Source organism: Heterodontus francisci, chromosome 8 (genome assembly GCF_036365525.1).
Source record: "Heterodontus francisci isolate sHetFra1 chromosome 8, sHetFra1.hap1, whole genome shotgun sequence".
Classification (NCBI taxonomy): Eukaryota; Metazoa; Chordata; class Chondrichthyes; order Heterodontiformes; family Heterodontidae; genus Heterodontus; species Heterodontus francisci.
The window spans coordinates 7,884,983-7,909,630 of record NC_090378.1 but is presented as its reverse complement, the minus strand read 5'-3'; the positions used below and the strand labels follow the sequence as shown (position 1 = coordinate 7,909,630).

At 45.0% G+C, this 24,648-nt stretch overlaps 1 protein-coding gene across 2 annotated transcripts in view; it reads right to left on the bottom strand.

The window, feature by feature from the left end:
• The window catches only part of syde2 (synapse defective 1, Rho GTPase, homolog 2 (C. elegans)), a 176,340-nt gene that overhangs the window by 29,384 nt on the left and 122,308 nt on the right, over positions 1 to 24,648 (bottom strand). Inside the window, exon 5 of one of the 2 annotated variants that reach the window (XM_068036595.1) lies at positions 3,483 to 3,664. The exons of the other annotated variant lie outside the window; for it this stretch is intronic. Within the exon in view, the coding sequence (XP_067892696.1) occupies positions 3,483 to 3,664 (182 nt within the window). The remainder of the gene's footprint in view (positions 1 to 3,482; positions 3,665 to 24,648) is intronic. 2 annotated transcript variants of the gene reach the window in all.

Genomic DNA, 24,648 nt, shown 5'->3' with positions numbered 1-24,648 from the left:
AAAGGGACAGCACAATCATAGTCATAGGTGTCATTTGTGACCTTGTTTAGGACCACCAGTGCCATAGCAGAGGCTAGTTTTAAATTCATCTTGTACTGTACTATTCTGTTCTACTTCCAGAGGTTGTGGCATGGCATTTATACAAATTTATTTCCATTTTGCAAAATATCTTTCAGTTCTTTTTCTTACTAAGTGAGCTAGCTTTAGGGAGCACATTTATAACAAGCTACCATATTCTATTCCAAAGGGAGATCGTATGTACACCCTCAAAGTTTAATAAAGCAAGGATTTACTCAAACTTAGAGTGTGCTTTATTATAATACAAGTAGAAATGTAAATTAAGTGTAATTTGTTGAATTAGTTTTACTGCTGACAATGTTTGAATTCTATCTGATCCTAAGAGTTCTTTGAGGAGGTGACAGGATGGGGCATATGCAGTGAATATGTTGTGCACAGACTTTGGGGACCAAAGAAACTGGAGACTACCAACATTGATTGCGGAATTAGGGGGAAACTGGGTTGCATGAAGGGAGAGTCAAGGACAGATTCTCAGACTGGTTGAATGTGAGTAGTGGTGTTTCACAGGGTTTTGTTCTGGGACTGTTTTTGTTCACTGTATATCAGTGATTTGGATCTAGGGATAGAGTAAGGTGTGTCTAACTGGGAAAAAAGGACAGTAAACACAAAATGGTACATGTTAGTTTGAAAAAATATATACTTTGAATAGGGAAGGGTTCGGATATGTGGAAAAACAGAAGGACTGGTGGGGGGGGGGGTGAGGAGATTGACGTTCAGGTTCACAGGTTATTAGAGATAGTACTTCAAATGAATAAGACCATTGAAAAGGCAAATTAAACACTGTTTTATGGCACGGGGAATAGAATATAATAGTCAAGGTGCAATGGTGGATCTACATGAAACTCAATAGCACTACAGTCTGAGTAATGTGCAGAGTTTTGGGCTCCAGACTATATGCAAGATGTTGAGACAAGAGAGCATAGATTCATTAGGATGCTGCCTGGTTTATGTCACAGCTCTCAGATAATATGAGAGATACTGTCCAAGAATTATTAGACTTACAGTGGTCATTACCACCAGCTATGGCCCACTTCAACATTTTACACACCATATGGTGATACAAGGTCAAAGGGTTAACTTTTCATTCACACTGCATTTGGGCTCTCAGTGAATCTGTACAGACCCTTTTTATATTTATCAATTTATGTGGCAATATGCACAGTTAAAGGTCATTAAACCACGCACAATGTCTTGACATCACACAAGTTTTGAAGCTTTGATCATTTCACTTTCATTTGATTGTGGTTCTGGAAACCAGCCATCAGCCAAGACTTCAGTTGAAAGCACAATAGAACTGAATATTATCTGAATCTTCTGCCCCACTTTCATAACTAAATTTAAGACCTTAGATAAAATTAATAATCCCAATTCAGTTCATTATTTCCTTCAAAAATCTTCAACTTTTGGGTAGAGTCGTTTTATTTAAAGGTTTCATTGACAAATATTCATAGAGCATTTGTTTCAGTTTATAAACTGATATAGGTATATATCTGTAAGGTTTTACATGCAATATTTTCTTCAGTCACTTCTAGCATTGAACATGTTACAAAAAAAAACACTATTGAAATGTGCAGATTTGTTTCCAATAGTCCACACACATATACACAGTTTGATGGTCATGTCCTCATCTTTGTAAATACTACATCTAAATGGGCTAGTCATTAACACAGCAGTATTCAACCATAATATAACTACGAAAGAGTAAATTAAGCACCTCAGTATTGAATTGCACTCAAAAGAAGCACCGATGGAAAAATTATGGCTACAGTCTGATAGCACTTTCTTCAAGCAAGGCTCAACACTGGGAGCACAGGATCACCAAGTTTAATTTGCAAATGTCTTTAAGCTTTACTGCATACTGACGAGAAACAATCTATTCTGGAACACAAGAAATAGGAGCAGCAGTAGACCATAAGGCCCATCGAGCCTGCTCCGCTATTCAAAACAATCATGGCTGATCTTGGGCTTCAACGCCACTTTCCCGCTGACTCGCCATACCCTCGATTCCCTGAGAGACCAATAATCTGTCTATCCCAGCCTTAAAGGTATTCAACAAAGGAGCATCCACAACCCTCTGGGGTAGAGAATTACAAGACTATTTCATAGTTTTAAGTGTACATCCCACATATTTGTATAATAATTGTAAAACAAGAGATCACTATCTGGCAACATACAGTAGAATCATTAACCCTCAAGTTATCGAAGAATGGCAAAAACTCAATCTTGCTCCAATACCCTGTAGTTTTCCTCGAATAGTAAAATTATGAATTAGCCAAGTCACATTTGAAGTAATATTCTGCAGTTTAATGGAGATGGCATCATTTATTTACAGACAGAAATGTGAACAAAAATGACAGAAAAAGGATACATGCCTGAATGTTGCGAGATATTAGATTAGAAGGGACAGGAATATACAGTAACTGGCCCATGCATATCCCTGCTTAATTCAATTCTAAAACTACTGTACATCAGACAGATCCTTTTTTGTCTTTCATGGGATGTGGGTGTTACTGGCAAGGCCAGCATTTGTTGCCCATCCCCAATTGCCCTTGACAACTGAGTGGCTTGCTAGGCAATTTCAGAGGGCAGTCAAGAGTCAACCACATTGCTGTGGGTCTGGAGTCACATGTAGGCCAGATGGATGGGGACGGATACTTCAAGGGATGGAGGATTTTAGTTACAAGGTTAGGTTGGAAAAACTGAGGCTGTTCTCCTTAGAACAAAGGAGGTGGGATTTTATAGGAATGTACAATATTATGACAGGCTTAGCTAAGTTAAACAAGGAAACACTGTCCCATTAGTTAATGGGACAAAGTCTAGGGGACACAGGTTGAAACTTTTGGGCAAGAGATACAAGAGGATGTGAGGAAGAACTTTTTTTTTTAAACGCAGCAGGCAGTAATGACCTGGAACTCGCTGCCCACTAGGGTGGTGGAAGCGGAGACAATCAATCAATAACTTCAAAAGGAAACTGGATGGCCTTCTAAGGAAATAGCCTTGCAGAGCTACGACTTGTAGGGGATCGAGTGGGGAGTGGGACTGACTGAATAGCTCTGCAAAGAGCTAGCTGACTCAATGGGCTGAATGGCCTCCTTCTGTGCCGTAAATGACTATGACTAGGTAAGGACGGCAGATTTCCTTCCTTAAAGGACATTCGTGAACTAGATGGGTTTTACGACAATCAGTTTCATGGCACTATGACAGAGACTAGCTTTCAATTCCAGATTTTTTTTTTTAATTGAATTTAAATTCCACCAGCTGCCGTGGTGAGAGTTGAACCTTTGTACCCAAGACATCAGCCTGTGCCTCTGGATTACTAGTTCAGTGACATTACCACTGCACCACCGACTCCCTTATTAAATTAGTAATAAACATTTGTTCAGATGCAGGCTCTTCATCCTTACCTTCTCCACCTCAGGCAGACAGTCCAAGAGGCCAACTGTGTATTCAGAGTCACTGAGGTCATTCTCACATCCAGAAGAGGTAATCTTGAGGGGTTGCTTAGCCATGGTATCCAAAACAGCTTCATACAGCTGCTTAGTTATCAAAGGAGATGGCAGCTCCCTCAAATAATCCTTGAGAACACCTGTACGTGTTGGAAAAAAAGAACTAATGAGGCCACTTCTCTTGTACATACATGCTTAAAACATTTAGGAATGCTAAACAGCTTTCTAGAATCCTTTCACTCATGTGATGCAGAGGTAACTGGTGACTGTATGGGGGGAGAGGCATACGAAATGATAGTATGGGCAAATTTTATACCATATACTGAGTTTTTTTTTTTAAAGTACAGCTAAAAACAACTGCCCTTAAATATATCTATTAAAAAAATTTACAAAATATCTTAAAGTACCAATACGTAGAGACTCAAGTACTGAGCCAGCCCGGCTAGAGAGAATATCAACTACAGAAGGATTTCAAAACTTTATATACAACCTGATTTCACTCTGGGTGAGGAAAAAATTACATGAAAATGCCATAACTAAAGCTGGATAGAGTATTTAACATCAGATAGTTTTGAAATGTAAAATCAAAAATACAAGTCATAACTTTGCGTTTGTTGGAATGCACAACTTGCATTTATATAGTGCCTTTCAGGTAATGAAACATTTCAAGACTCGCAGAGGTGTGAACAGAAAAATAGCTGCTAAGCCAAAAGGAGATATTAAAAATAATCAAAAACTTGGTTGAAGAGACACATTTTACAGAGGGCTTTAAAGGGGGAGAGGGAGGTGGAGATGCAGAGGGACTTAGGGAGGAAATTCCAGAGCATGGTGCCTAGACTGTTGAAAGCCTGACTGCCAATAATGGGGCAAGAACGTAAAGTCAAAAACACAGTTCAGGATAGAATGGGATGCTGAGGTTCAAAGAAAGACAATGGCTGGACAGGGGATTGGAATCGGTGGCGAGGATAGAGTGTTTGTGGCGGGTCTCAAAGATGATGACCAAGGCTCCTTAGACAGCACCTTCCAAACCTGCAACCTCTACCAACTAGAAGGACAAGGGCAGCAAATACATGGTAACACCACCACCTGCAAGTTCCCCTCCAAGTCACACACCATCCTGACTTGGAACTATATCACCATTTCTTCACGGTCACTGGGTCAAAATCCTGGAACTCCCTTCCTAACAGCATTGTGGGTATACCTACCCCAAATGGACTGCAGCAGTTCAAGAAGGCAGCTCATCACCACCTTCTCAAGGGCAATAAATGCTGGCCTGGCCAGCGTCGCCCACATCCCATGAATGAATTTAAAAAAAAATGATGGCTTCAGTTTTCGCAATGTTTAACTGGTACTAACTAAGAGCACTATGAATGTGATCAACCATGTGAAACACTAGACAAATTCAATTTTTCCCTTAGAATATACTTATGTTTTATATACAAGTTCCCAGACTTGTTCCCCAGTTTGTGTTCAATTGTCTAAACCAGGACTGTGCTAGGGGCACCTTATCCTCAGTTCCTCTAGGTTAGGCAGCAGAAGCTGACTAATGTTTCCACTTCTGCTCTCTGACCAGAACAACCTGCTGGAAGTCCACGAGGAAATATCAGACAAGATCAGAATTCAGCTGAGCTAGAGACGATCACACAGTCTGCCACAACTCCAGCAAATGTTGCCACATGAATAGTTGCAAGAGTACGAATGAAAATTTACAAAAGATAACTGTTATTTTTCACAAATATATTGAGAAAGGAAGTGGCAATGGGGAAATGTAGACCCATTAAAGACAGATGCAGGTGATATAATGTATAATACAGAAATGACAAACGTGTTAAATGAATACTCTATCAAGGTGGTACAAAGGAACCGAAAAGTAAGTCAAGGTGAGGAACTGGTTGGATTTGATACAAGTTAAACAATGTTGAGAAAATAATGGGATTTTAAGACAGGCAAATCTCAATGATCTGATGGTTCCCAGCCCAGGGTGGAAGAAACAGGTGGGCAAATTGCAGATGTATTAATCTTGATTCAGGAATTGTGCAGTTAGATTGGAAAATTGCAAATGTCAGTTTTGTTAAGACAGGTAGGAGGAAGAAACTGGAAAATACAGACCTGTCAGTTTAACATCATAGAGTCATACAGCATAGAAACAGGCCCTTCGGCCCACCGCGTCCATGCCGACCATTATGCCTATCTATACTAATCCCACCTGCCTGCATTAATTCCATATCCCTCTATGCCTTGCTCAATCAAGTACCTGTCCAGATGCCTCTTAAATGTTGTTACTGTTCCTGCCTCCACCACCTCCTCTGGCAGCTCATTCCAGATACTCACTATTCTTTGTGTGAATAATTTACCCCTTTGATCCCTTTTAAACGTCGTCCCTCTCACCTTAAATCTATGCCCTCTAGTTTTAGTCACCCCTGCCATGGGAAACAGACTCTGGCTATCTACCCCATCTATGCCTCTCATAATTTTATATACCTCTATCATGTCCCCTCTCAGCCTCCTTCGCTCCGAGGAAAACAGACCCAGCCCATCCAATCTCTCTTTATAACTCAAGCCCTCCAAACCAGGCAACATCCTGGTGAATCTTTTCTGCACCCTCTCTAGCTTAATCACATCTTTCCTGTAGTGCGGCGACCAGAACTGCACACAGTACTCCAAATGCGGCCTAACCAACGTTATGTACAACTGTAACATGATGTCCCAACTCTTGTACTCAATGCCTCGGCCGATGAAGGCAAGCATGCCATATGCCTTCTTCACCACCCTGTCTACCTGTGTTGCCACTTTTAGGGAACTATGTACTTGCACCCCAAGGTCTCTCTGCTCAACAACACTCCCCAGGACCCTGCCATTCACTGTATATGTCCTGCCCTGGTTTAACTTCCCAAAATGCATCACTTCACACTTGCAAATCAATTATACGGAATTCAATGGAAAGTATCATCAGGTAGAGCATGGCTACCTGACCCGAACGGGCCCAACGATATATGTCGGATTTGGGTCGGGTCAAGTTGCTCTTCCGGGTCCGGCATTCGGGCTCTGGTTGGGTCGGACATTGTGACAGCCAGGACGTCAAGGTGGGAAACGTGCATCCAGACTTTGCACTAGTCTGCAGTGAGCGATTCCATCCAAGGGAGAGCACAACCTCTGAAGAAGAAAGAGCTGATCAGGGAGTCAGCATGAATGGGAAGGATAGGCCATATCTGACTGATCTAGCTGATTTTTATATTGGAGGTGACCAACATAGTGGTCAGGGGAGCATCTATAAATATTATCTATATGGACTTCCAGATAGCATTTGGTAAGATACTGCTCAGGAGATTAGTAGCAAAAATGAGAAAGCATGGCGTGGAAAGTAACTTTCAGCCAGGAGTTAGCAATTACTTCGGAGGCAAAAGACAGAGAGAAGGGATAAAGGAAATGTACTCTGCTTGGCAGGATGTGACCTGGATATTACCCAGGAATCTATACTCAACTTCCCATCATACATATCACAAAGGAATAGAATTGTACATCCAAGTTTGCAGATGACACCAAGTTAGGAATTAGGCTGTGTAGATGGGGGCAAGGAGTTGCAAAGCACCATAAACATATTAAGCGAATGAGGAAAAACTAGGGCAGATGGCATTCAATGTGGGAAGTGCAAGATAAATTTTTTATTCTTTCATGGGATGTGAACGTCAATGGCTAGGCCAGCATTTGTTGTTCATCCCGAATTGCCCTCGAGAAGGTGGTACTAATGAGCTCCCTTCTTGACCAACTGCAATCCACTAGGTGTAGGTACACCCACAATGGTGTTCAGGGGTTTCAAGTTTTTGACCCAGCAACAGCAAAGGAACAGTGATATAGTTCCAAGTCAGGATGATATGTGACTGAGGGGAACTTGCAGGTGATGGTCTTCCCATGCGTCAGCTTCCCTTATCATTCTAGGTGGTAGTGACTGCAGGTTTGGAAGGTACCGTCAAAGGAGGCTTTTTGAGTTGCTGCAGTGCATCTTGTATATGGTACACACTGCTGCCACTGTGTGCAGTTAGTGGGGGGAGTGAATGTTGAAGGTGATGGGTGGGGTGCTAATCAAGCGGACTGCTTTGTCTTGCATGGTATTGAGCTTCGCGAGTACTGTTGGAACTGCACTCATCCAGGCAAGTGGAGAATATTCCATCAGACTCCTAACTTGTGCCTTGTAGATGGAGGACAGGCTTTGGGGAGTCAGGTGGTGAGTTGCTTGCCACAGAATTCCCAGCCTCTGACCTGCTCTTGTGGCCACATTGTTTATATGGCTGGTCCAGTTCAGTTTCTGGTCCATGGTAACCCCCCCAGGATGTCGATGGTGCGGGATTCAGCAATGATAATGCCGTTGGAAGTCAAGGGGAGATGGTGAGATTTCTGTTGTTGGAGATGGTCACTGCCTGGCACTTAAGTGGCAAATAACATTCGCACCACACATCAGCTCAAGCCTGAATGTTATCCAGTTCTTGCTGCATGTGAACATGACTGCTTCAGCATATGAGGCATTGAGACTGGTACTGAATAATGCAATCAGCGAACAACCCCACTTCTGACCGTATGATGGAGGGCTTCCCCATCATTTGAGGATGGGGATGATTGTGGAGCACCCACCACCATTCACAACTGGATGTGGCAGGACTGCAGAGCTTTGATCTGATCTGTTGATTGTGGGATCGCTTAGCTCTAGCACATGCTGCTGCTGTTCAGCACACATGTTGGCCTGTGTTGTTACTTCACCAGATTGGCACCTCATTTTTAGGCATGTCTGGTGCTGCTCCTGGCATGCTCTTCAGCACTTATTTAAAAATAAATTGCAATACTTTCTGGAGGCCAGAAACTGGAGGAGCAAAGGCATTTGGGTATTCAGGTAAGCAAATCGCAAAAGGTAGCACGGGTAGAAAAAGTAATCAAAAAAGCTAGTGGAGTGTTGGCCTTTACTTCAAGGATGGGAATACAGTGGTGGAAGTGATGCTTTGGTTGTCTACAGCCTTGGTTTGACCCCATCTGGAGTACTGCATTTAATTTTGGGCACGATACCCAAGTGTCCTCAGTACCTTGCTCTACGGCAGCGAGGCCTGGACAACGTATGCCAGCCAAGAGCGACGTCTCAATTCATTCCATCTTCGCTGCCTTCGGAGAATACTTGGCATCAGGTGGCAGGACTATATCTCCAACACAGAAGTCCTTGAAGCGGCCAACACCCCCAGCTTATACACACTACTGAGTCAGCGGCGCTTGAGATGGCTTGGCCATGTGAGCCGCATGGAAGATGGCAGGATCCCCAAAGACACATTGTACAGCGAGCTCGCCACTGGTATCAGACCCACCGGCCGTCCATGTCTCCGTTATAAAGACGTCTGCAAACGCGACATGAAATCGTGTGACATTGATCACAAGTCGTGGGAGTCAGTTGCCAGCATTCGCCAGAGCTGGCGGGCAGCCATAAAGACAGGGCTAAATTGTGGCGAGTCGAAGAGACTTAGTAGTTGGCAGGAAAAAAGACAGAGGCGCAAGGGGAGAGCCAACTGTGCAACAGCCCCAACAAACAAATTTCTCTGCAGCACCTGTGGAAGAGCCTGTCACTCCAGAATTGGCCTTTATAGCCACTCCAGGCGCTGCTTCACAAACCACTGACCACCTCCAGGCGCGTATCCATTGTCTCTCGAGATAAGGAGGCCCAAAGAGAACCCAAGGAAAGATACATCGGCCTCAACCGCGGAGTGAATTAAAACCATCTGACAAACTTGACTGAAATTACTGCATTTGATGAGTTTATGCACTTTCAAAAAGGTTCTTGATGAAGTACCACATAAAAAGGAACTTTTTAGCAACACTGAAGACCATGGGATTAAACAGGCTGTGGCAGAATGGATACAAAATTGGCTAAGAGACAGATATGGTTGTTTTTCAGGCTGACGGGAAGTATATAGTGGTGCGAAGTGATTAATTTTGATTCATTGAAGAAGAATGAAGAGGTTCAATATACATGAAATCCCACCTTCACGTTCAGGATACCCTATGAAACTCGTCTGCTGGAACGTGAGAACAATGCTCGACTCTGGTGTCAACAGTCGCCCCAACGACGCTCAGCCCTGGTGGCCCATGAGCTAGCCAGACTAGACATAGCAGCCCCAAGTGAGGTCCACTTCTCAGAGCGAGGCAGCCTGACAGAACACAATGCTGGCTACACCCTCTATCGGTAAAGTAGACCTCAAGGTGAACGACGCCACATTGGTGTCAGCGTCATGGTGAAGACGACTATCACCACCAAACTTTCAAGCCTGCCAATCAGCCATTCTGAACACATGTCCTTGCGCCTGCCCCTCCAAGACCAGCAGCATGCAACTCTCATCAGCATTTATGCTCCAACCCAACTAACAAAGATAAGTTCTACACAGATCTCCATGAACTCATACAGAATGCTCCTTCCAAGGACAAAATTGTTGTCCTTGGCAATTCCAATGCCACAGTGGGCTGTGACAGCCTGGCATGGAAGGGAGTGCTCTGAAACCATGGAGTTTGAAACTGTATTGAGAAAACGGACGCTTACTGTTGGAACTCTGCAGAAAAGCAGCAGTCCAAAACCAACACCTTCTTTCAAGAAAAAGATTGCTTCAAGACCACATGGATGCATCCCCGCTCTAAACACTGGAACCTGATAGATTACATCTTGGTGCGCCAGTGTGGTCTAAAGGACGTTCTGCATACTAGAGTCATGTCCAGTGCTGACCGTCATATAGACCACCGGCTCGTCCGTTCAAAGCTGAGCTTCCACTTCAAGCCTAGGCCGAAGAACAGGCCTAGAGACAATCCAAAGAAATTGAGTCAGCAACCTGCAAACCTCATCTTGCAGAGATCGATATCAAGCAACCTTACAGACTAGACTGGAACATCCTGATCTCACTGCTGATTCCAGTCCAGAAGAACTCCGAGAACACATCGAAGCTGCAGTGCTGGATACTTCCAACAAGGTCTTCGGACCAACACCAAGAAGAATAGGGACTGGTTTGATGAAAATTACAAGGAAATTCAACATCTGCTAAAAATAAAAAGGTCAGCTCATCAGTCTCACCCGGCCAGCAAGAGAAAAAGACTGACTATTGTCAAGCATGCAGCACCCTTCAACTTAAACTGAGGAACATCCAAAATGACTGGTGGATCGCACTTGCGGAAAAAACTTAACTGTACGCTGATACTGGCAACATATGTAGTTTCTATGGCAAGACCCTATACACCGACAAGGAGTCAGTCCTGGATCGCTGGTTGGAGCACTTTGAAACTCTCTTCAGCACCAAGTGCACCAGTAAATGGAAAAGTCCTGGAGAAAATTGATGTACAGAGAGATTTGGGTGTTCAGATCCATTGTTCCCTGAAGGTGGCAACGCAGGTCAATAGAGTGGTCAAGAAGGCATACGACATGCTTTCCTTCATCGGACGGGGTATTGAGTACAAGAGTTGGCAGGTCATGTTACAGTTGTATAAGACTTTGGTTCGGCCACGTTTGGAATACTGCGTGCAGCTCTGGTCGCCACATTACCAAAAGGATGAAGATGCTTTGGAGAGGGTGCAGAGGAGGTTCACCAGGATGCTGCCTGGTATGGAGGGTGCTAGCTATGAAGAGAGGTTGAGTAGATTAGGATTATTTTCATTAGAAAGACGGAGGTTAAGGGGAGACCTGATTGAGGTGTACAAAATCATGAGAGGTATAGACAGGGTGGATAGCAAGAAGCTTTTTCCCCAGAGTGGGGGATTCAATTACTAGGGGTCACGAGTTCAAAGTGAGAGGGGAAAAGTTTAGGGGGGATATGCGTGGAAAGTTCTTTACGCAGAGGGTGGTGGGTGCCTGGAATGCGTTGCCAGCAGAGGTGGTAGACGCGGGAACGATAGCATCTTTTAAGATGTATCTAGACAGATACATGAATGGGCAGGAAGCAAAGAGATACAGACCATTAGAAAATAGGCGACATGTTTAGATAGAGGATCTGGATCGGCGCAGGCTTGGAGGGCCGAAGGGCCTGTTCCTGTGCTGTAATTTTCTTTGTTCTTTGTTCTTGCATGATACTGCCATCAACTGCATCAAACAACAGCTGGTCAAAGAAGAACTGGATGAGGGCCCAACCCTGGAGGAAACTGTGACCGCCATCAACCAGATGAAGAACAAAGCCCCCGGAGCTTATGGAATTCCACCCGATGCTTTGAAGCATGGTGTCCCTGCCCTATACACCTGGCCCACAGTCAGTCAGACCTGCAACGTCGAACACATTTTTCCGAGGCGGCACAACTCTTCACTTTTCTTTAAACTGACTTTTAGTCTGAAGTCCTGCATCAGCCCGCACCAAGAAGAATATAGACCATCAAGCATGGTCATCAAGGGAATCGAGCTGAATGCCGTCAAGCAGTTTACTTATTTGGGGAGCGTCATCTCATTTGATGCCACCATAGACAAGGAAGTGGTCAACAGGCTTTCAAAAGCAAACAGAACATTCGGCAGACTGTACAAACACGTGTGGAGCAACCACAGCCTCAGAGCATAGACCAAACTCAAAGTGTACAAAGCTATAGTCCTCACCACCCTTCTGTATGGCGCTGAGTCATGGGTCCTATACCGCCATGTACACTTTCTAGAGTGCTTCCATCAGTCCTGCCTCTGCAGCATCCTCAAGATCAGTTGGCAGGACCGCATCACAAACATTGAAGTCCTGAAACAGCCAACATCACCAGCATTGAGGCCATCCTCCTGCAAAGCCTGCTTTGGGCGGGTCACGTTGCCCAAATGGACAACATGTCGCCTGCCCAAGATCGTGTTGTATGGAAAGCTGACCACGGGTAAAAGGAACAGAGGGGCTCCATGCAAACCTTTCAAGGACTCCCTGTAGAAGTCCCTCTCTGTGTGTCACATCGACCTTCACCAGTGGGAGGCACAGGCCATAGATCGTGATGCCTGGAGTTGCTACATCAGGAGGGCTACAGACACCTTTGAGACCGAGTGAAGAACCAGCATGAAAGAGAAAAGGAGAAGAATAGATTCAACTGCCCCCAGCAGCGACTACACCTTCACTTGTACCCACTGTGGGAGAATCTGCTGGTCACAGATAGGCCTAACTAGCCACCAGCGGGCCTGCAACCGATGGCTACAACCTTCCCAAAATCTTCGTCTGTGAAGAAATGCCAAGAAGACCACCCTCCATCGTGTTCTGTGGTACTACCACTGTGCTAAATGGGATAGATTTTGAACAGATCTAGCAACCCAAAACTGGGCATCGCCGTAGGCCATCAGCAGCAGAAGCCGAATTGTATTCAACTACAATCTGTAACCTCATGGCATATCCCCACTCTATCATGACCATCAAGCTGGGGGACAAACACTGGTTTGAAGAGCAGTTCAGGAAGGCATGCCAGGAGTAGCACCAGGAATACCTCAAAATGAGGTGTCAGCTTAGTGAAGCTACAACACAGGATTACTTGCATGTCAAACAGCAGAAACAGCATGCAATAGACAGGGCTAGGCGATCCCACAACCAACAGATCAGATTTAAGCTCTGCAGTCCTGCCACATCCAGTTGTGAATGGTGGTGGACAATTAAACAATGAACTGGAGAAGGAGGTGGTTCCATTCCCTGTCCTCAACAATGGGGGAGCCCAGCACATCAGATGCAAAAGCCAAGGCTGAAACATTTGCAACCAATTTCAGCCAGAAGTGCAAGTGGATGATCCATCTCGGTCTCCTCCTAAGGTCTCCAGCATCATAGATGCCAGTCTTCAGCCTATCAGATTCCACGTGATATCAAGAAGCGGCTGAAAGCACTGGATACTGCAAAGGCTATGGGCCCTGACAACATTCTGGCAACAGTACAGAAGACCTGTGCTCCACTAGCCAAGCTGTTCCAATACAGCTACAACACTGGCATCTGCCTGGCTATGTGGAAAATTGCCCAGGTATGTCCTGTCCACAAAAAGCAGGACAAATCCAACCCGGCTAACTACTGCTCTATCAGTCTACTCTCGAACAGCAAAGTAATGGAACGTGTCATCGACAGTGCTATCGAGCGGCACTTATTCAGCAATAACCTGCTCACTGGGTTCTGCCTGGGGCCACTCAGCTCGACCTCATTACAGGCTTAGTCCAAGCATGGAGAAAAAGAGCTGAACTCAAGAGGTGAGGTGAGAGTGACTGCCCTTGACATCAAGGCAGCCCTTGACACAGTATGGCATCAAACAGCCCTAGCAAAACCGGAGTCAATGGGAATCAGGGGGAAAACCCTCTGCTGGTTGCAGTCATACCTAGCACAAAGGAAGATGGTTGTGGTTGTTGGAGGTCAATCATCTCAGTCCCAGGACATCACTGTAGGAGTTCCTCAAGGTAGTGTCCTAGGCCCAACCATCTTGAGTCGCCTCATCTATGACCTTCCCTCCATCATAAGATCAGAAGTAGGGAGGTTCGCTGATGACTGCACAATGTTCAGCACCATTCGCTACTCCTCAGATATTGAAGCAGCCCATGTCGAGATGCAGCAAGACCTGAACAACATCCAGGCTTGGGCTGATAAGCGGCAAGTTATATTTGCGCCACACAAGTGGCGGTTAATGACCATCTCAAACGAGAAAGAATCTATCCATTTCCCCTTGGCATTCAACAAAATTACCATTGCTGAATCCCCCACTATCAACATCCTAGGGGTTACTATCGACCAAAAACTGAACTGGAGTAGCCATATAAATGCTGTGGATATAAGAGCAGGTCAGAGGCTGCAAATTCTGTGGTGAGTAACTCACCTCCTGACTCCCCAAAGCCTGTCCACCATCTACAAGGCACAAGTCAGGAGTGGGATGCAACACTCGCCACTTGCTTGGTTGGGTGCAGCTCCAACAACACTCAAGAAACACGACACCATCCAGGACAAAGCGGCCCGCTTGACTGGAACCCTCATCCACCACCTTCAACATTCACTGCCTCCACCACCGACACACAGTGGCAGTGGTGTGTACAATCTACAAGATGCACTGCAGCAACTCACCAAGGCTCCTTAGACAGCACCTTCCAAACCCGCGACCTTTACCACCTAGAGGGGACAAGGGCAGCATATGCACGGGAACACCAACCACCTGCAAGTTCCCCTCCAAGCCACACACCATCCTGACTTGGAACTATATTGCCATTCTTTCATTGTTGTGGGGTCAAAATCCTGGAACTCCCTTCCTTACAGCACTGTGGGTGTACCTATACCCCAAGGAGTGCAGTGGTTCAAGAGGCAGCTCACCACCACCTTCTCAAGGGCAATTAGGGATGGGCAATAAATGCTGTCCCACCCAGAAATGCGCACATCCCATGAATGAATAAAAAGGCATAATTTTAAAGAGGCTGCAGGAACAGAGACCTGGGAGTTCACCCATGCACACATCTTTGAAGGTAGTAAGGCAAATTAATAAGAATGTGTAAAAGCATGCAGGAGCCCTGGGTTTATAGAGCCAGAGGACAAGAGCAAGGAAGTTACACTAAACCGTGAGAAACCACTGATTAGACTGCAGCAAGAATATGGTGCCTAAATTCTCTGCATTATACTTTACTTTCCATTGAGAAACAAAGACTATGAGAAGGATGCACCACCATGGCTAAATAAGGAAGTTAAGGATGGTATCAAATTGAAAGAAAAGGCATACAATACTGCAAAGATTAATGGTAGACCAGAAGATTGGAAAATTTTAGAAACCAGCAGAGGATAACTAAAATAAAAATGAGTGAGAAATTAGCGTATGAGAGTAAATTAGCAAGAACTATAAAAGACAAACAGTAAGAGCTTCTACAAATATATAAAAAGGAAAAGACTAGCTAAACTAAGTGTTGGTCCCCTAGAGGATGTGACTGGGGAATTAATATCAAACAAGGAAATGGCAGAGACTTTGAACAAGTATTTTGTATCTGTCTTCACAATAGAAGACAAAAAAAGCATCCCAAGAGTAGTAGAAAATCAAGAGGCAAAAGGGAGGGAGGAACTTAAAAACAATCACCATCAAACAAATGGGATGAAAGGCTGACAAGTCCCATGGATATGAGACTGCATCCAAGGGTCTTAAGAGTGGCTGCAGAGATAGTGGATACATTTGTTGTAATCTACCAAAATTCTCTAGATTCTGGAAAGATCCCAGCCGATTGGAAAACTGCAAATGTAACACCTCTATTCAAGAAAGGGGGAGCAAGAGAAAGCAGTAAACTATATATGACCATCTCAAACGAGAATATAACCATTTCCCCTTTTGACACAGCGACAGTGAAGGAATGGCGATATCGTTCCAAGTCAGGATGGCGTGTGACTTGGAGGGGAACTTGCAGGTGGTGGTATTCCCATGTGTTTGCTGCCCTTGTCCTTCTAGTTGGTAGAGGTCGCGGGTTTGGAAGGTGCTGTCTAAGGAGCCTTGGTGCATTGCTGCAGTGCATCTTGTAGATCGTACACACTGCTGCCACTGTGCGTCGGCGATGGAGGGAGTGAATGTTTGGAGATGGGGTGCCAATCAAGCGGGCTGCTTTATCCTGGATGATGTCAGCTTATTGAGTGTTGTTGGAGCTGCACCCATCCAGGCAAGTGGAGAGTATTCCATCACACTCCTGACTTTGCCTTGTAGATGAAGGACAAGCTTTGGGGAGTCAGGAGGTGAGTTACTTGCCTCAGGATTCCTAGCCTCTGACCTGCTCTTGTAGCCACGGTATTTATATGGCTACTCCAGTTCAGTTTCTGGTCAATGGGAGCAACTAGGACGTTGATAGTGGGGGATTCAGCGATGGTAATGCCGTTGAATGTCATGGGGAGATGGTTAGATTCTCTCTTGTTGGAGATGGTCATTGCCTGGCACTTGTGTGGCGAGAAAGTTACTTGCCACTTATCAGCCCAAGCCTGGATATTGTCCAGGTCTTGCTGCATTTCTACACGGACTGCTTCAGTATCTGAGGAGTCACGAATGGTGCTGAACATTATGCAATCATCAGCGAACATCCCCACTTCTGACCTTATGATTGAAGGAAGGTCATTGATGAAGCAGCTGAAGATGGTTGGGCCTAGGATACTACCCTGAGGAACTCCTGCAGTGATGTCCTGGAGCTCAGATGATTGACCTCCAACATCCACAACCATCTTCCATTGCACTAGGTATGACTCCAGCCAGCAGAGGGTTTTCCCCGATTCCCATTGACCTCAGTTTTGCTAGGGCTCCTTGATGCCATACTCGGTCAAATGCTGCCTTGATGTCAAGGGCAGTCACTCTCACCTCACCTCGAGTTCAGGTCTTTTGCCCATGTTTGAACCAAGGCTGTAATAGGTCAGGAGCTGAGTGGCCTGGCGGAACCCAAACTGAGCGTCACTGAGCAGGTTATTGCTAAGCAAGTGCCGCTTGATGGCACTATTGATGACACCTTCCATCACTTTACTGATGTAGAGTAAGCTGATGGGGCGGTAATTGGCCAGGTTGGACTTGTCCTGCTTTGTGTGTACAGGACATACCTGGGCAATTTTCCACATTGCAGGGTAGATGCCAGTGTTGTAGCTGTACTGGAACAGCTTGGCTAGGGGTGCGGCAAGTTCTGGAGCACAGGTCTTCAGTACTATTTCCGGTATATTGTCAGGGCCCATAGCTTTTGCAATATCCAGTGCCTTCAGTCGTTTTTTGATATCACGCGGAGTGAATCGAATTGGCTGAAGTCTGGCATCTGTGATGCTGGGGACTTCAGGAGGAGGCCAAGATGGATCAACAATTCGGCACTTCTGGCTGAAGATTGTTGCAAATGCTTCTGCCTTATCTTTCACACTGATGTGGCTCCCCCATCATTGAGGATGGAGATATTTGTGGAGCCACCTCCTCCAGTTAGTTGTTTAATTGTCCAACACCATTTACGGCTGGATGTGGCAGGATTGCAGAGCTTAGATCTGATCCGTTGGTTATGGGATTGCTTAGCTCTGTCTATCGCATGCTGCTTACGCAGTCCTGACTTGTTGCTTCACCAGGTTGTCACCTCATTTTCAGGTATGCCTGGTGCTGCTCTTGGCATGCCCTCCTGCACTCTTCATTGAACAAGGGTTGATTCTCTTGGCTTGATGGTAATGGTAGAGTGGGGGATATGCCGGTCCATGAGGTTACAGATTGTGGTTCAGTACAATTCTGCCGCTGCTGATGGCCCACAGCGCCTCATGGATGCCCAGTTTTGCATTGCTAGATCTGTTCGAAATCTATCCCATTTAGCACGGTGATAGTGTCACACAACACGATGGTCGGTATCCTCAATGTGATGGCGGGACTTCATCTCCACAAGGACTGTGCGGTGGTCACTCCTACCAATACAGTCAAGGACAGAAGCATCTGCGGCAGGCAGATTGGTGAGGACGAGGTCAAGTCTGTTTTTCCCTCGTGTTGGTTCCCCCACCACCTGCCGCAGACCCAGTCTAGCAGATATGTCCTTTAGGACTCGGCCAGCTCGGTCAGTAGTGGTGCTACCGAGCCACTCTTGGTGATGGACATTGAAGTTCCCCACCCAGAGTACATTTTGTGCCCTTGCAAACCTCAGTGCTTCCTCCAAGTGGTGTTCAACAAGGAGGAGTACTGAGTCATCAGCTGAGGGAGGGCGGTAGGTGGTTATCAGTAGGAGGTTACCTTGCCCATGTTTGACCTGATGCCATGAGACTTCATGGGGTCCACAGTCGATGTTGAGGACTCCCAGGGAAACTCCCTCCCTACTGTATACCACTGTGCCACCACCTCTGGTGGGTCTGTCCTGCCGGTGGGACAAGACGTACCCGGGGATGGTGATGGCAGTGTCTGGGACATTGTCTGTAAGGTATGATTCCGTGAGTATGACTATGTCAGGCTGCTGCTTGACTAGTCTGTGAGACAGCTCTCCCAACTTTGGCACGAGCCCCCAGATATTAATAAGGAGGACTTTTCAGGGTCGACAGGGCTGGGTTTGCCGTTGTCGTTTCCGGTGCTTAGGTCGATGCCAGGTGGTCCATTCCTTTTTATTGATTTCATAGCGGTTAGGTACAACTGAGTGGCTTGCTAGGCCATTTCAGAGGGCATGTAAGAGTCAACCACATTGCTGTGGGTCTGGAGTCACATTTAGGCCAGACCAGGTCAGGACAGCAGATTTCCTTCCCTAAAGGACATTAGTGAACCAGATGGGTTTTTACAACAATCGACAATGGTTTCATGGCCATCATTAGCCATCATTAGACTAGCTTTTAATTCCAGATTTATTAATTAAATCCAAATTCCACCTTCTGCTGTGGTGGGATTCGAACCCATGTCCCCAGAGAAATACCCTGGATCTCTGGGTTACTAGTCCAGTGATAATACCACTACGCCACCGCCTACCCACAGGGATGAGTGCTGGGGCCTCAAGTATTTATGATCTATATTAATGACTTGCACAAAGGGACAAAGTGTACTGTAGCCAAGATTGCAGATGATACAAAGATAGGTAGGAAAGCAAGTTCTGAAGAAGAGTGTTTGCAAAGATTTATAGATAGGTTAAGTGAGTGGACAAAAATTTGGCAGATGGAGTATAATGTGGGAAAATGTCAGGTTGTCCATTTTGGTAGGAAGAATAGAAAAGCAGAATATTTACATGGAGAGAGACTGCAGAATGCTGTGGTACAGAGAGATCTGGGTGTCTATGTACACGAATCACAAAAAGTCAGCATGCAGCAAGTAATTTGGAAGGCAAATGGAATGTTGGCCTTCATTGCAAGGGGGATGGAGTATAAAAGTAGGGAAGTCTTACTACAACTATACTGGGTGTTAGTGAGACCATACCTGGAGTACTGTGTACAGTTTTGGTCTCCTTACCAAGAAGGGCCACACTTGCATTGGAGGCAATTCAGACAAGGTTCACTAGGCTGATTCCTGGAATGAAGAGGTCGCCTTATGAGGAAAGGTTGAGCTGATACACATTGGATGAATGAGAGGTGGTCTTATTGAAACATATAAGAGTCTGAAGGGGCTTGACAAGGTAGATGCGGAGAGGATATTGTCCCTCGTGGGGGAATCTAGAACTAGGGGGTGCAGTTTCAAAATAAGGGGTCACCCTTTTAAGATGGAGATGAGGAGGAAATTCCTCTCTCAGAGGGTCGTTAATCTTTGGAATTCTATTCCCTAGAAAGCAGTGGACGCTGGGACATTGAATATATTCAAGGCTGAGTTGGCAGATTTTTGAATTACAAGGGAGTCGAGGGTTATGGGGGCCAGGCAGGAAAGTGGAGTTAAGGCCAGAATCAGATCAGCCATGATCTTACTGAATGGCGGAGCAGGCTAGAGAGGCTGAATGGCCTACTCCTGTTCCTTTTTCTTATGTCAGGAAGGATGTCAAAGCCTTGGAGAGGGTGCAAAAGAGCTTTTTTTAAGAATGGTACCACTGAACCTTTATAAATGACTAATAAACTGCAGCTAGACTATGGTGTCCAAATTCTGTGCATCAAATTTAGGAAAGCTGTAAAGGCCTTGGAGAGAGTGCAGAGGAGATTGACTAGAATGGTACCAAAGATAAGAGTAGAGAAGGTTAAGGGGAGATTTAATTGAGGTGTTCAAAATTATGAGCACTCAAGTTCAATCATACTGGCCTCGACATACATTTGCAAATTGGATGTTTTAAATCAAACTTTCGAAAAGCTGCACATGCACAGCTGTTGTTTCAGTGCTATGCAGTATGCATAATGGGCTGAGCACCAACATCCTTGGGTTACTATAAAAAGGGCAATAAATTCAAAGTAATTTCAATTGGAAAAAGCACTAAAAACAAGACTAAAATGCCGAACATTAAAAGTCACATAGAAATCAAAAGATTCATTGGTAAGCAGATTAAAAAGGATTTTGCAATTTTAACAAAGTAATTTTATTTCTGTATTAATAGTACATTATCAATTTTTTCCTAATTTAATTAGGAAGTCTGTTTCTATTTCTAAGTGGAAACCCAGCAATATCAACTTGTGGGAATAGGCTGACAAACAAGATACAGCTGCAAGCTTCATCGAGGTGCTTTTAGTAAATTGAAAAAAAAATCAAACTATTTGTTATGCAAGACCAGCAGAAGAATTCAAAGACTGGAGTAAATCAATCTTTCAGCTCAGAATGGTAATTTCTGCAACTGTGACATCGTAAAAGCATTCATTACAACACAAATCAGAGTTTCTCTCATAAATAGGTTATACTATCCAGAGCAAGTTCCTTCTTTGGCCATTCAAAACTTGTGCATTTGATGGTAACAATATTTTCTTCAATTTCAAGTGAGCACAAAATACATATATTACAAAATCTCTATAGCTGTATCAACAGAATGCCAACTTTGGGTTGTGCAATAAGGCTGATCCAAACAATAATATATTCCTAGAAGAGCAGCAAAATACTGCAGATACTGGAACTCTGAAATCAGAACAAAAAGTGCTGGAAATACTCAGCAGGTCTGGCAGCACCTACACAGATGCTGCCAGGCCTGAATATTATATTCCTAGCTGACCATTCTGCCTGCTCTGGTGGACGTAAAACAGGGTTGTCCAACCTTTGCGGGCAGAGGGCCGCATTACGATTTTTGCGCAGCCCAGGGGGCCGGTGAACAAATTTCGGAAGATAAAGGCATTAAAAATTTATCTTACTAACAAAAACAACAACAAATTTGCATTTTTGTGAAGAAGCTTTAAAGAAGACGACTAATTTATTGACTTATTTTATTCATTCATGGGATGTGGGCGTCGCTGACCAGGCCAGCATTTATTGCCCATCCCTAATTGCCCTCGAGAAGGTGGTGGTGAGTTGCCTTCTTGAACCGCTGCAGTCCAAGTGGTGTAAGTACACCCACAGTGCTGTTAGGAAGGGAGTTCCAGGATTTTGACTCAGCTGCCTTGATGTCAAGGGCAGTCAATCTCACCTCACCTCGAGTTCAGCTCTTTTGTCCATATTTGAACCAAGGCTGCAATGAGATCAGGAGCCGAGTGGCCCCGGTGGAACCCAAACTGAGCGTCACTGAGCAGGTTATTACTAAGCAAGTACTGCTTGATGGCACTGTTGATGACACCTTCCATTACTTTACTGATGATTGATGGGGCAGTAATTGGACAGGTTGGATTTGTCCTGCTTTTTGCGGACAGGACATACCTGGGCAATTTTCCACATTGCAGGGTAGATGGCAGTGTTGTAGCTGTACTGGAACAGCTTGGCTCGGGGTGCGGCAAGTTCTGGAGCATAGGTCTTCAGTACCGTTGCCGGAATATTGTCAGGGTCCATAGCCATTGCAGTATTCAGTACCTTCAGTCGTTTCTTGATATCACACGGAGTGAATCGAATTGGCTGAGGTCTGGCATCTGTGATGCTGGGGACGTCAGGAGGAGGCGGAGATGGATCAACAATTCGGCACTTCTTGCTGAAGATTGTTGCAAATGCTTCAGCCTCATCTTTCGCACTGATGTGCTGGGCTCCATCATTGAGGATGGGGATATTTGTGGAGCCACCTCCTCCAGTTAGTTGTTTAATTGTCCACCACCATTCACGGTTGGATGTGGCAGGAATGCAGAGCTTAGCTCTGATCCATTGGTTATGGGATCGCTTCGCTCGGTCAATCGCATGCTGCTTACGCCGTTTGGCACGCAGATAGTCCTGTGTTGTCGCTTCACCAGGTTGACACCTCAATTTGAGGTATGCCTGATGCTGCTCCTGACTTTCACGTCACTATATTGAAAACAGATTTAGTGACATACCTGGCATTGTTTTTGCTTGCATAAGTAGTCAATCTCTGCCCACACACTTGATGTAGCGATGCAGAGTATTCTGGATAGATATCCATCTGTCAGGAGTGATCTTGGTCTCGGTCTCTGTGTTCTCTCCTCCCAGTGTTCCTCTCTCTTCCCCCACCCCCACCCACTCAGTCATCCTCACTGCGTTGGGAAACGCGTTCCTGCTTCGGCAGCTGTCACTGTGAAACTGACAACATGATGTTTTTAAAAAGGCTGCTCTGCAAGGTGACAACAATGGAAAATTGCCCATCTCCAGTCACGGAGCCCTGCAAGGATGAGGAACGGGCCCGGGTACCGTTTACATCTATGGGCCGGATGGAAATCTTTGGCGGGCCGGATGTTGGACAATCCTGATGTAAAAGATCCCACGGTATTATTTTAAAGAGCACGGCAGATATCCTCAATGTCCTGGCCAACATTTATCCCTCAATCAACATTACAAAAAACAGATTATCTGGTCATTATCACATCGCTGTTTGTGGGAGTTTGCTGTGTGCAAATTTGACTGTCACGTTTCCTGCATTACAACAGCGACGACACTTCAAAAGTACTTCATTGGCTGTAAAGTGCTGAGACGTCTGGTAGTCGTGAAAAGCACTATATAAATGCACATCTTTTTTCTCCAACTATTCAATGTCTCCTCAAGATAAATGCTCCATTATTTGACCCATCAATAAAATGGCTCCAGACAAAGGAATTTTGACACTTTTGAACTCAGAAACTCTTACGATTTGGCTGGCTTTCCTGATCAATAGTGGCTGCTGCTCTGACCCATTTCTCCCCATTTGTTTGTGAACGATTTTTGCTTTATCATTAGATAATTACCCAGGTCCTTGACACAATGCTATCATGTACATATCTTAATATAAAGAAATTCTATACAAATAACTAGCATTAACTCAACTAATAAACCAATCATATACTTTGCATTAATACACAATCACAAGTCTTGGGCAGATCCCAATGTTGATGCCAGCAAAAAAGTTTATAGAAGAGAGGGAAGGTTGATGGACACAAAAACAAGCTGCCTCCAAAAGACACATTTCAATCTGTACAATGCTTTATGTATAAACACCCAACAAGTCTGTCCTGCACGGCTTGACTGTTACTCATGCAGAAAAACGGAGACAGGTTTACAGTTGGACTAGTTTCTTTGTACCTGCAGCACCTATCAACTGAAACAACTAATTCCCAAAGCACGCACCGAACTCCTGTCTGTATTTATTTTCTAACAAAGTGAAACTTAATTGCAAACTTTGCTTTTGTACTGCTTCCCTGACAGTGGAATCACTACAGAAAGTTAACTTTCAAGGCTGCATTTTCTAGTTAATGTCAAATGTTCAAAATTATTTTTTGTCACTTGAAACATTGTTATTTATATTCCTTTCACATATTTGCAAGTTTTGCAAACTACACAATATGAAAATGTCAGCTTCAGAAAAATTTTGTTTGTTTTAATTGGCAGTGGCAAACAAGAGACATAAAATAGATTGTAACATCTTCTACAGATATGCAAAAAGATTAGCAAAAGTAAACGCGAATCCGTTAGAGGCAGAGACAGGAGAAATCATAATGGGGAATAAGGAAATGGCAAAGACATTAAACAAATACTTGGTATCTGCCTTCATGGGAGAAGACACAAAATGCATTTCAGAAATACTGGAGAACCAAGTATCTCGTGAGAATGAGGAACAAAGAAAATAGCATTAGTAAAGGAACAGTACTGGCCAAAATAAATGGGACTAAAAGCTGACAAATTCCTGGGACCTGATGGCCTACATACTAGGGTTTTAAAAGAGGTAGCTACAGAGATAAAACAGAAAGTGCTGGAAATGCTGAGCGGGTCTGGCAGCATTTGCGGAGAGAGAAACAGAGTTAACGTTTCTGGTCTGTCAGTTCTGATGAAACGTTATCTCTGTTTCTCTCTCCACAGATGCTGCCAGACCTGCTGAGGGGTGGAGAGAGGGAGAGAGAGAGAGAGAGGGGAGGAGCGAGAGAGAGCGAGGGGAGGAGAGAGAGGGAGGAGAGAGGGGAGGAGAGAGGGAGGGAGAGAGAGAGAGGGGAGGGGGGGGGGGAGAGAGAGAGACACGAGAGAGAGAGATGTGGGAGAGAGAGAGAGAGAGATGGGGGAGAGAGAGAGAGAGAGATGGGGGAGAGAGAGAGAGAGAGATGGGGGAGAGAGAGAGAGAGAGATGGGGGAGAGAGAGAGAGAGAGATGGGGGAGAGAGAGAGAGAGAGATGGGGGAGAGAGAGAGAGAGAGAGAGAGGGAGGAGAGAGGGGAGGAGAGAGAGAGAGAGAGGGGAGGAGAGAGAGAGAGGGGAGGGGGGGGGAGAGAGAGAGAGAGACGAGA